Raw genomic sequence first — 13,211 nt, 5'->3', positions numbered from 1 at the left:
TCGTCTAGGAAAATAGGACAGATAACACTGGACCTTTCTTTTAAAGTTTATGTTGCATAGCAGTCTTGTCATAGGCCACAGTTAAAAAGAGAATTCCTCAGGTGCTGCTGAAAGGCAGAGTCTGGATCAGTGGAGACTTGACTCAGTTGCTTTTTGCTTAGACTCCTGAACCTACTTTATTTAATTTCCCTTTTGATTGACAAACTTTGTTCCCGGCTGCAAAACTTGGAAGTCTTTTAAAATTACAGATTAGTTTAGGTTGCAGGGAAGCTCTGGAGCTCATCTAATTCCATGCCCTGGCCAAAAGCAATATTAACTTTGAACTTGCATGTTGTTGCTCAGGTCCTTCTACTGCTCGTTTCCAAGTATCTCCAAGGCTGAAGATTCCACAGCCTCTTTGGGCAACCTGCTCCAGTGTTTGACCACTCTTCTAGTAAAGAATTTTCCTTGTCTAATCAGAACTAACTTTGCTGCATCTTGGGTCCTTTGCCTCGCTTCCATTCCCCATGTACTTCTGAGGACAGTCCGCAGTCAGTCATCTGAATACCTTAAGTGTACATTCAGTAATTGAAGGCAGCCCTTGGATCCCCCAACATAACTTTTCTGACAGTTAATTTTCTATCTGAAAGTAGGTATCTTCTTTTCAGAATTTGCTAGGAATATAGAAGACTGCAATCAGCGACTGGTTGTAACGTCAAGACAGCCATATTATTACTTGCGTTTTTGTCTTTTCCTAACAGCAACTGAGAGGTGACATAAATGTTATGTAGCTTAAAATAAAGATAACCTTTTAAGATGACTGGTGGGGATGGCGGAAGAAAAGGGAAGAGGAAATAGCTTGAGAAGTGGGGTAGCGATTTTAAGATCTAAGGCACACCTTAAAACATACGTACATGTCATATTTGATGGGGTTAGGGAGAATACTTTGCATAACTGCGGTGAAGTCACGCTTGGTGTTACACGCGTGTCTGTTGGGAACGCTTTTGTGGAGCCTCTTCAAGCCCTCTGCTGGATAGCTGGCTGTGTGAACTCCCTCAGTGTGAATTCCCTATTGCAAAGAGATAAAAAGTTTAGCTATTCCCAGTAGTTGGTCAGTAACATTTCTACTTTTTTACTTCCATGACTGTGAAAGATTTTTCTGGGAATTTTGTTGAAGTAAGATGCTTACTCTGTTATTACACTACTTTTCGAGCTAATTTCCTGTGAATTAATTTCTACCTGGGGAGCTTGCTTCCTATGTCAAGGTCTTACTAAACTTTTCTGTGATTTTGATTCATAGAGTGGAATTGCCACCTATGTATTCCTAATATCCCTGAAACTTCAGATGTGTTTGTAATGTTTGTCTAAAACCATGAGGAGAAAACACTTGATTTTGGGAAAGTTTGGGAAAACTTGTGCAACTTTGGGTTGTCCTCGGAACAGACCACCTCTTCTGCTGCTTCTCTGGAGAGGAGGAGTGTGACTGAGTGTTTGAAAAAATAATTTTAAGAATAATGGAAAAATGTGTAAAACTGTACTTCTTGCTTTCAAACAGTTGATATAGAGGTTGAGCACACTGGAAAGTGGTAGCGTATTTGGGTCAGTTCAGACAAAATCTAGTGTCCTACAAATTAATTTGAAGTTAATTAAATATAACAGCGTTAAATAGTAGAGTTGTATAAAAATACTTAAAGCTTAATTGAATGACAGAGGCTACAAGATGAAAAAAAACCATTTTTTAGTAAACTAATGTGAGTTTGGGATGAACTTGTTCCAGTTGGCAGTTGTGTGGAATTGTTCTTTATGCAATACATGTAGTGCTTGAAGAGTTCTAATGTTACTGTGTTTGGTCTCTTCTAGATGTAGATGATACCTTTACTATTTGGATTAAAAGATGTGAGGAAACACTAAACGGTAAGAGAAATCACATTTTCTTCATAAGGGATTTGATATGCCCTGTGCTTTGAAGCTGTGTCATGTTTTTCAAAGATTTACATCTTATCTCTTTACTTTGAACAAAAGAAATTTTGTTAAAAAATGTCACTTTTTCCTGTCTCTTGTTTCTCTCAGACTATGCATCCTGAACACTTCTATACTTCAGATTAGGGGAACATTAATATTGGGTGTTTAATGTCATAATTAGCTGTGACAGAGGAGTATCTATGTAAAGTTCAGATAATCATAATTAATTTTAACTCGCTTTCATATACAGATGCTAGCTAATTTTAACTGTGGAAGCATGTGTCAACTTTGTAAAAACAGCATCAAAATCAGTTTTCAAGTCTTGCAGCATATAAAGTTGGAAAGAGAGGTGGCAATTTGGGGATTTTGCTCTGATGCCATGTGGAGAGTGCCTTAGTCAGGTGCTAATTGCTGTTCTGGTGTCTTACCCGTGGTAAGTCAGTGAGTGTTTCCCTTCATACCTTCCTATAAACTGATATCCCCAGCAATGAACTCAACTGCTGTGCTTAAACTGACTGGATTTTAATGAGAGAAAACTACATCAATTATTGTGTTATTTCCTTCACTTGTGACTTCCTGCCTCTTTGTGGTGTGCACTGGAGAATGAGGCAGTGGAAATAATGCAAGTTCATGTCAACCCGTCGACTAAAAACCAAACAGAGGAGAACCTTTTTGTGTTGTATAGGAATGAACAAGTTTCTGCTTCATGGTACATTTTCGCCAGGTTTATTTTTAGTTGGAGAATAACTTTTTGGTATGCGCGGTCTTATTTGAAGTTATCTTGGGTGACAACTTTTTCTTCCATCTCAAGGAAAGAGGTTAAAATACACATTTTTCTCTAACGTCATAATTACTTTTTGTAGTGTTTTGTCTGGTTCAACTCGGTTGTCCTGTTTTATCTTGAATATTCATCACTGTCTTTTTTGAGCCATTGTCTTAATTCTCTGATACTCCAGGAAAAAAAATGGAGAAACAAAAAAACCCTACATCCCACAAAAAACCCAACCCCAAACCCTCTGATTTCTTAATTCCAACTTAAATATTCTTTTTTATTAATCTATAATGCACACTGCTAAAAAGGGATAAAAAGAAGCAAAGGGAAAGTTTGTTTCTTTCCAAACATATTTAATCTGAAATATTTTAGGAAACAATATTTAGAAGAGGAAATACTGAGCTATAGTTTAGATCAAAGTAATACAGTATACTTAAGGTCATCTAAGTGAATTTTTCTGCCAGATTTCCATCTCATTCCCCAGCTGTGTTTGCCTAGCATGAGATACAGATTTGATGAGAACTTTATGCTGTTCCTGTGGATGATAATAAACCTAGTACAGACTTGCAGGAAGTTATTTTTTGTTTTTAAACTTTTGTTTGCCATTATGTTGCTTTCATTAAAAAAGGTCTATATAGGTTTCTAATAAGCAAGGAAAGTAATGGAAAGTTTGTTCCCTCTGTTAATCAGAACATGCTTCATATTACAGTTATTCCTTTGCACAAGTTGCTGATTGAAGTCTGTTTAAAAAGTAGAGTGTCATAAAAGCAAAATACTAGAGGTAGAACTGGCACCTTCTTAACTCTTCTACTGTTGAGACCATAGTAAGTGCAGAATGTCTGGACTAACTGAAGAAAGCTAGAATAAGTATATGCCTTGTACGATCAACATGTATTTTTCTGAAAGTGCAACTTTTTTCTTTCTGCAGCATCACAGACAGAAGTGGTAAGGTGTTTTCCTTAATATGTTTACTGTTTCAATTTGTTAAGCTAGAGCATACTTTTAGGCTTCGCTGGCTTCTTAAAACTTTCAGGCTTTAAAAGTTATCTTTTCTATTGCATGCAATTCTGAAGGATATAACTTTTCTTGTAAACATGTGCTCTTTTATTTGAGACCAAGGTTGCAAAATCTGAACCCTGAAAACTTCTTAGGAATGGCATACATATCTGGCAGTTACTGTGCACTCATTAAAGTAAATTTTAACTTAGTTGCTTGCAGTCTGTGGCCTAATTCTACAAATTAACCAGCTCATCTTGTCAGTACTAACTTGCTTGTGACTGCTGGGAAGTAACTTTTTTTTCCAATAGCTTACAAGTGCTTTGCGTGGACTTTTTTCTGCTGTAACTTGTTCAGCTTTCAGTTTCTTTTTTTTTTTTTAATTTGAAATCTTCAGAAGAAATGTTGAAATTGACACCCCCCCCTTTTTATGAGACAAAAATGGGAATTTGCGTTGGATGTTCTGCTTCCTCTTTCATAGTTACTTCCATTTTTTACATTTTAAGAATGGGATAGAGGAGGAAAGTGTACAGAAAACATGGTTGGTGTATGTAAAGACAAATCTTACAGTTAAAAGGTTTTTTTGTTTAACAGTTATACCCTAAATTCTCAAATCTGTTTCAGGTTTCCTTCATGACTTTTAAGATTAGCCACCTAGCCATTTTGTGTCTTTCAGACATGCTTCTTATCCAGGAAGAAAATGAGTTAAAGCTGAACTTAGTGCTACTTATAAAATGTCTGACAAACACATTCCAGGTTACAGACTGACATATTTGATGTAAATTGAAGCTTTTTAATTCTTAATTTGCCATAAATGGCTAGGAGAACAGTGAAGAGCTTCACCTGTAAGTTAATGCACATACATAAATCAAGAAAAGGGGAGCAATTGGTATGAAAATGATTTATGTATTTGAAAAGTACTTTGTGGTATCTTTTCACTTACACTGATGTAATTTTCTTTCCAATGGAATGTGCTTCAACTAGAATACACAGCAGCAGCCTCTGCCACCAAAGATCAAGTAAGTTGACTTTAGCTTTACTGTGAGAGTTAAAATAATTGACATAAAACTGCTCTTTGACTTCGGGATTGGAGAAGCAGGATAATGACTGTAAGAATTCTTTTTTGGTAACTTTAGAACATGACAGTCTAAGTCAAATGTTTCTCAAACAGTGTCCTCACTTCTGTTCAGACTGAATTGTACTTTCAGGAGATTATGCCTCACTGGGAGAGCAGGCAGTGGAGTAAGCATTCTGGCTTGTTTCTAGTTCTTGGGCTGAGCTTAATTGAAAGACTGCCCCATTGTGCCTAGTATGGGTAATCTTTTTGAGAGGCTTTTAAGACCCTGAACTAAAAAGTGCCATTTAATTTATAGAAGGCAATCAATATTATGAATTGTTTAAGAAAGTGACCTAATTTTGATATGCTTCTTGCTTAAAAATGATCCTTTGTTCTTTAACTGCTTATCTTGTCAGTTCTGCAGCTGCTGTTAGAGGAAGGGGAGGAAGGGAAAGAAATCTTACTTTGTATGTCTTCTCTCCCTCATTAAGCTACACAATGTTCTAGCTTTTGGTATTGTTCTGTACGTCTCTCTGCAGTCAGGTTTTTTCCTCTCTTTTTTTTTTTCCCTTTCCCCAGATATGACTGGTACCAAACAGAATCTCAAGTAATTGTGACTATAATGATCAAGAATGCACAGAAGGATGATGTCAGTGTGCAGTTCTCAGAGAAAGAGGTGATTTGTGTTGGTTATCGATACGTATCCCTAGATTCCCAAAGATGCAGTTATTAAACCAGTGAACATTATCTGCTGCAATAGCATGAAAAAAAAAACAGTACAAGAGGTCTTCTGAGCTGTTTTGTGTGTATGGCTATGCTGTAGATGTGTGTATGTTCAATCAAGTGAACTGGTTCTATTGCCACAGCAGTGTCCACAGGATTTATACCCAAGCGGTAGTGTGGTGTGCATCTTGCAGAGGGAACATCTGTTTTTCAGCTGCCGGTGTGTTTGAAGGGGTGAGGGAGGAAGTGATCTGGACTTAAAATGTTTGAGTGTGCGTGCATCTGGAGTAGGAATGGACAGAGGCAAGGTGCACTAAAAATAGGTATGAATGAGTAATATTTTGCTTTAGGACAATTATAGAAAAAGAGTGAATGTTGGTGGGTGGGTTTTTCTTGGGTTTGGCATTACTAAAATTGCTAATGGCGGCAAAATATTTAAAGGAGGTGCGGTAATCTCTTTATCGTAATACCGTATGCAGTACCAATGATGTTAGTGTTTTAATTTAGCTGAGAATATTGAAGAGCTAGGTTCTTAATGTCCACTAGGTTGCTACTTCACGAACTACAGGAAGTACTTGGTTGTTACTATCTACTTTAGATTGTTAAAACAGTGAGCACTTGCCACGTAGTTTGTGTGTATTAGGAGGGAAGTTGCAAATTGTTTTCATGTTCCATTATTAATGTGTTGATACTTCATTTGCCATATAATTCTTTCCCCAAAGAATGCAGATCAAGCTGACAAGATAAGAGGCTTTTTGAGTACCTTGCTGGCTAAGAATTGAAATCTCCTGTTCATTTTCTAGTGTGCTTTAGAAGCACCTTGTTCAATAATGCAGTGGTGTAATGGCGTCATCTGAAATTCTGACGCCTGATGCTTTAAGTGCCCTAGTAAAGGGTCATTAATTTAATCACTTAATCTTGGTGCCAAATGACAGTCATTTACTTGGAAATGGAAAACTGCTCTCAAAGATGACCAGAGATGTGTGTTCCACTGTTAACAGATGAATGCATCAGTGAGACTTCCATCAGGTGAAGACTACAACTTAAAGCTTGTTCTTCTTCACTCTATAGTGCCAGAGCAAAGTACGTTTAAAGTGCTTTCAACAAAGGTAAGCTTCTTAAAGTGTAAATTATTTCTCTCACTGTTCCTGATGTTGAAAACTTTTCTGCTCTATTGTCTTGTCTCTCTGCGACAGTCATAATACCTTGCTTTTCGTATAGAATTGCTTTTACTTTCTTCAGCGTGCCTTTCAGCCAGTGGGAGGCTTTCAAAACTTGTGCAAATACCAGAAATAGTAATATGATGGTGCTTACTGAAGTGCAAATGACAGTTTTATGTTGAGGATGCTTTTACTTGTTTACTGTAGAAAGAAGACTGTGGTCTTCACTCTTACAATTCCGATATTAGGAAAGTATGAACAGCTTTCTGCTAAACTTTTAGGAGTCAGTATTACCTTACGAAGCGTTATTATCTTTGTATGCCCAAGAAATAAGTAGTCTTTGAGGATTTCAGTGTTGAAATAATTTGAACTTTTCTTGCTGCGTAAAGGTTAGCCATACGGTTAATTGTTCTTGGCTTTTCAAGAAGGTGTATTCCACACTGTTCCTGGAAATAGCACTTGCTTGGAGACACTTGAAAATCACAAGGCATGAGAGAGAATGCGTCTGTCTCAGCATTTGGTTTCTTCTGTGTTACAGGTATCGAAAAATAAGAAACTGACTGTGGTCTGGCATAGCATATATTGTTGGTATAATGCATAGACTTAGGTTTTGTCCATGGAGCCAAGCCTGACTCTGAAGCAGGCATGTATTGTTGATTCTTTCCTTGTATTTCAGCAGTGGTTCTGCAGAGCTTTTGGAAATTCCTTTGTGTTCTCATGTTCCTTTTTACCTATTCCCTTCTCAGTAAGGTACCTGTAATAGTTCTTGCATCATTTCAGGGAAGAGGGACTTCAAGATGACACGAGAGGATTGCAATAGAAAGTTGGTCTTGTTTCTCTACTTCTTGCACTAAAGGAAGCTAGGCAGGTTTTGTCATTGGGACATGTGAGCTCTTATGCTGTGGGAAACAAGCAGAGTACTCAAAGTATGTAGGAAACTTGCTTGTCCATCCATCCGCATTTGTATAAATTTGAGTGGAATGGGCACAGACCTTGTCAAGAGGAGTAACTGTGAGGTCCTGTTTGCTTTATGTTCCTATCTAGCTTATGTTATGCTTTTCATTTGTCTTGGAAGTTTACCATTACTTTCAAGAAGCATCTGCGTGCTACTGAGCACTGTTGAAATGAACTTGTCTTTCTACATTACCACTCTAGCCTGGGCTAGTCTCTGGAAGAATCTCTAGTGGTCTAGAGCCTGGTTTAGATTGAGGTTCCTAAAGGGGTGTGAAAGCTTTAGTTATGTTCAAGCAGTGTCTGATTTGTAAATATTTTGCATTTGTTTCCAAATGTTACTGTTCCTGTATAGTTATGAGAGAGTATTTTTGAGATGAAATGGGATAAGGAAGAACACAGAAGGTGTTCTAACGACAGAAGTCAGTGCTTCAATATGTTCTTCCTCTTGCAGAAAAGAATAGTATAAGGACATCTGTGTAGGCATAATGAAGGAATAAAATTTAAATGATGCCCCAGCTAATGCCAGTTCTGACCAGCAGATGGAGCCTAGCTGAAGAAAAAAAAGCAGGTCTACCTTATGCATGCAGAGAGTTCTTTAAAGGCTTAGATTATTTTAATGTGAAAAATATTAAGCTCTTAAATGGAATGGTGTGGCCTTAGTGTTGAATACTAGAAATTCAGATTTCATAAGTTTCACGTATGTACTTTGTGCTTATGAGCAGTGTGGAAAATACACGGTTATTACTTTGAACAGAGTATCTTACTACTTAGAACTTCTCAAACCCTTTACAAATTATTTTGTCCCGTTTACATGAGGTACTTTTGTAAGGACTTGGAAAGAAAGGTATAGTCTCGTTATCTTCCCAATTATTGGAACTTTTTACTCCACACTGCTAAAGAAATTGTGTTTTCATGGGATAGGAACAGATCTGTTCCTGTGGATTAATAATTTCAGATAAGAATAACTGCATGTGTTCATGCTGCTTTATTCTGTATTGCTGCTTTGAATGTGCGAGCCGCATTGCCATTAGCATTGTGCAGTCTTCACTGGGCAGCAAAGAGTCCGGTCTTTCTTTTCCTATTATATGGGGAAATACATGAGGAAACAGAGTGGAATATATGGGCAGGTGATGTGGTGGATAATTTGGGTTTCACATGAACTTCATAAAACTAATAAATGTAATGGATAGAGGACAAAACAACAGAACTGGCATATAGATACCAAAACACAGGATTTTTCTACGAAGAGACGCTGGAGAACGATTTCTCAATACTGCTTGAAATTCAGCATCACTTGGCAAATGCAAAGGAATAAAGGTAAAGATGCAAGTTCAGGGAGAAAATAACCTTAATTGTATTTGCAGAATTACAAGTTCTGAAATAACTGCCAAGAGCAGACAGAGCATACAGGCTCTGGGATTGGTTCTTTCAGGGAATGTTAACAGTGGTAAAAAATGCAGTTGATAGCTAAAGAATTGTTTCTTTCCTAGTGATGAGGTAGAAATTACACCTTTCAATAAATCCATACTGTGTCTAGCTCTGAGATACAAAGTCTCTGTTTGGAAAAGAAGAGAACTAGCAAACGGTACAGAGGTAGCATAGATGGGTATTTGGAGGTGCTTGAATGATTTCTGTGTGAGCAGAAATAAATTAGTGTTCATAATCTGCGGATTTTTGACTTGAAGCTGTGAGCCAGAAGAGGTAAAACACTCAATACCAACTCAAGAACAGCATAATGTGCAGGTATAGTCCAGTTTTGAGAAAAAAATCTTCATCTCTTTCTTTATATGTCCTAGTACTGTACATTCTCTTAATTGTCAACAGTTTTACAGATGATACAGACTGCCTTTAATAGTGGCTGTATATATTGCTGCCATGCTTGGAGCCATTTTTTACCTAATTCAAAAGTTTATTTGCTACGTAATAGATATCACTACTTGCAAATTCAGCTTTGAGTTGCTTATGGTTCCTGTTCACATTTAGTTACTTAGAATTACCCAGTGTTGTTCAGCATACAACTCTGATGATCTAAGGTCTCAACTTCATGTGAGAAAATGCTGAATGCAACTGTACCGGGTCCTTTTCTTGAGGGAATTGCTATATATGCATAGCATTTTTTTTTTTCTTGTACGTGAACAGCATAGTTGATAGATCATAACTAGCATAGTTAGGTAAGTTGGCGTCATTGGTTATGCTCCTCATCTGTCAGAGATGTCTGACTGTAGTCATCTGATCAAGCAAAAAGTAACAGCAGCTCCAAAAAGCACCATATAAATTGGAGATTTGTGTCTTAAAAAATGGAAGCTGATCTGGTCTTTGTATGTAGTGTGACTTTGTATTAAGTAGGCAGAATTTGCTGTATTTTGGTGTCATCCTCAATTGTGTTCAGGTGTCAGGTGAAGCAGGGGGGGAAAAACTGCTGCACTGAAAACTGGACATTCGGTGTTTAACAGGAGGAAGGTACCCTTTAGTGGTGCTAATTGTTTTTTTACTTCTTTCCAGAAGAGGGAGCCAAAATGTAAAGGCTGGACCCAGTTTGCTCCCTGGAAGTTGCCTGTGTACGGTTCTGTAGCTCAGTGTGCATAATATCAGCATGCTCCCTTCATAAAAGGAAAAAAAGCATAAAAACTTCAAATGAGTGACTAAATATGTTTAAGACAAAGCTAGCTGATCCATAAAATGTGTCAGGAAAGTAGAAATGCACAAATAGCATAAGCATTTCTAATGTTCTGAGACAGTTTTTTGTGCACAGTCGGCCTCGCTTTCTTTTCCCTCTTCTGTTCAGTCTATCAATTGGTGTATTTGAGATTCCAGGGGAATATTCTGCCGTGCTCTGTTGCAAACTTGTGTAACGTGAGCAGTTTCTCTAGGTCTTCTATGGTGGTCTAGGTGATGCTCAGGGTTTTCTTCTCCTTAGCCCTAGAAGAGGAGGGTGAGTATGTACTTTTAGCAGTGCTTAGGAACTTGAAGAAAACTTGAGCTAGTGCTTTCTCTTCTTCTTCCCCTCTGCTCTTGCATCTGCAGATAGTCTGGGGACAATTACCTGAGTTTTCAGTTTTTAGTTGGTTTGGGCTTTTTGCAAGCAATGACTCGCTGAATTGCAGCCATTTGAAAAAGTGGTAAAAAGTAGTTTCTTTGTCCCAGAACGGTCCTTTAATTAGAGATCAAAGTTGTGCTGCAAACAGGGGAGATGTTAGAAATCCTCAGCCTCTTTTTACAGTTGACATTTGTTACTTGATAGAGATGTCTGAGGTAGAAGCACACTCTCAGCAGCTTCATGCCAAGAATATGGTAGCGTGCATCAGTGGAATGTTTCTTTTCCTCAAACCAATGTTTTGCCTTGCAAACCCTGAACTACTCTGTGGAGCTTACTGGAAAAGCACACCCTTGCTGGTAGCTAAATGTAAAGGAAAAGGCAAAGAGTGAAAGTGTTTCACAGGCTCTTGGACTGTCATCAGAGTCTCTATTCAGAGGCAAATGTACACAAATAGATAAACAGAGGAACTGATTTTTTTTTTTTTTTTTTAAACTGAAGTTAGTTCTTGCAGTTGTAGTCCGAGCCTTAAAAGGTACTTTCTTGTTTTGGATATTTTCATTAAATTGCTTGCAGACACTTGAATACAGACTTCCCTGCTCTCGTGTACTTGTTTTCTCTGTGAGGCCTTCATGAAGATTCGTATCTCCCAGATATGTACATTCTTGAGTGTTTTCTGTAAATTACAGACTGATATTTAAGATATGAGTTGGATACTATTCTGAAGTTTCTTGCATCTTTTAGGCGGGGCTAATTGGAGCAGTTTCCTGGCTGGACCATAAAGAAACCTTCCCAAACATTGGCATGATATTTACTTGGCTCAAAATAAGTTTGATGGTGGGGTTTTTTTTTCTCTTCATGAATGCAGCTGGGTGTGGGGCAGATTTAAATTTGTTAATACTCTGAGAACTATATTGCAAACAAATGTGTACGTCAATGCCCATTCTTTATATAAAAACATAAAACTATGCATAAGGGTTTTTCTCTGTCTTGAGAGAAGATGGATTTAAGAACTATCGGAACAGCAATGTTTGACATTGAGGATGCAGTGACAAAGAGCTTTAGGACACCTAAATGATCTGTATTGTTAACTCCTCCTCTAAAATTTAAAATCTGAACAATGTCAGTGAGGTGGAAACTTTGACCTTTTTGCACTCAGTTCTCCATAGTACATAGCTGGCAAAGAAACTGAAAGGTGCATGCCATAAATCCTTTCTGTTGCAATATATTTGCTGCAGAATACGTTTCTTAATTATCGTTTATTTGCAGTAACAATGTAGAGTTATTTTCATCTCTGTATATTTTGTTTAAAGTCATGGACCAAAGATCTTGCAATTCAGAATATAAGCAATGTTTGAAGATCTTTGAATAACTAGGATACCAAAACCATGTGTACATATGATCTTAGAGGTAACTTTGGATAGGTCATACATTTTTAGAAGATAGTGCTTTTTGGTCCTACCCTTAAATTTAGGTAACAAAATACATGAGGTGATTGCAATATAGTCTCTAAACACTTAAAATTTACAACTCTGACAAAGCAGTCAGTAGTACAGTAAATAACGAACTAGTTGATTTGAAACCCTGCATTCTCATTTTTATGTGTTTAATGTAGCAGAACATCAGAATTTAAAAGGGTATTTTTTGATGCATCTTAAAATTAATGGCTGAACTACTGCTTAAGCTTTGCCAGTTCTGATTTCCTTCATCCATCTGATCGGAGCTTGACATGAATTTGCCAGTGGTAAGTGAGCTTTCCCTTAGCATGGACTGTAAAATAGAAAACACAATAGAAGTTAGAAAAAAAAATCTTCAAATCTAGTCCATCAAAGCTTTGGGCTTTTTAACAGTAAGCTTCTACCTAGAAAATTATAGAATCATTCAGGTTGGAAAAGACCTTTAAGATCATCAAGTCCAACTGTTAACCTAACACTGCCATCCCACCACTAAACCATGGCCCTGAGCACCTCGACTAAACTGTATTTTAAATCCCTCCAGGGATGGGGACTCAACCGCTTCCCTGGACAGCCTGTTCCAATGCTTGACAGCCCTTCCGGTGAAGAAATTCTTTCCTAATGTCCAACCTAAACCTCCCCTGGTGCAACTTGAGGCCATTTCCTCTCATCCTATCGTCCATTACCTGGGAGAAGAGACCAACACCCACCTCACTACAGCTTCCTGTCAGGCAGTTGTAGAAAGCAATAAGGTCTCCCCTCAGCCTCCTCTTCTCCAGGATAAACAACCCCAGTTCCCTCAGCCGCTCCTTATCAAACTTGTGCTCCAGACCCCTCACCAGTTTTGTGGCTCTCCTCTGGACATGTTCCAGCAACGCAACGTCTTTCTTGTAGTGAGGGGCCCAAAACTGAACACAGTATTCGAGGTGTGGCCTCACCAGTGCAGAGTACAGGGGCACGATCACTTCTCTACTTTTGCTGGCCACGCTATTCCTGATACAAGCCAGGATGCTGTTGGCTGCCTTGGGCACAACTGCTGGCTCATACTCAGCCAGATGTCAACCAGTACCCCCAGGTCTTTTTCCACTAGGCAGCTTTCCAGCCACTCTTCCCCAGGCCC

The 13,211-nt window shown here is 38.1% G+C and overlaps 1 protein-coding gene across 1 annotated transcript in view; it reads left to right on the top strand.

The window, feature by feature from the left end:
• Positions 1–13,211, top strand: part of SUGT1 (SGT1 homolog, MIS12 kinetochore complex assembly cochaperone) — a 30,226-nt gene that overhangs the window by 9,879 nt on the left and 7,136 nt on the right. The window contains exons 5-9 of the mRNA XM_035902100.1: positions 1,840–1,893; positions 3,642–3,658; positions 4,694–4,728; positions 5,346–5,442; positions 6,491–6,598. Coding sequence (XP_035757993.1) covers positions 1,840–1,893; positions 3,642–3,658; positions 4,694–4,728; positions 5,346–5,442; positions 6,491–6,598 — 311 coding nt within the window. The remainder of the gene's footprint in view (positions 1–1,839; positions 1,894–3,641; positions 3,659–4,693; positions 4,729–5,345; positions 5,443–6,490; positions 6,599–13,211) is intronic.

Source organism: Egretta garzetta, unplaced genomic scaffold, assembly GCF_000687185.1.
Source record: "Egretta garzetta isolate BGI_Z169 unplaced genomic scaffold, ASM68718v1 scaffold779, whole genome shotgun sequence".
Taxonomy (NCBI): domain Eukaryota; kingdom Metazoa; phylum Chordata; class Aves; order Pelecaniformes; family Ardeidae; genus Egretta; species Egretta garzetta.
The sequence above is the reverse complement of the archived record's forward strand: the minus strand, read 5'-3'. Positions and strand labels throughout refer to the sequence as shown.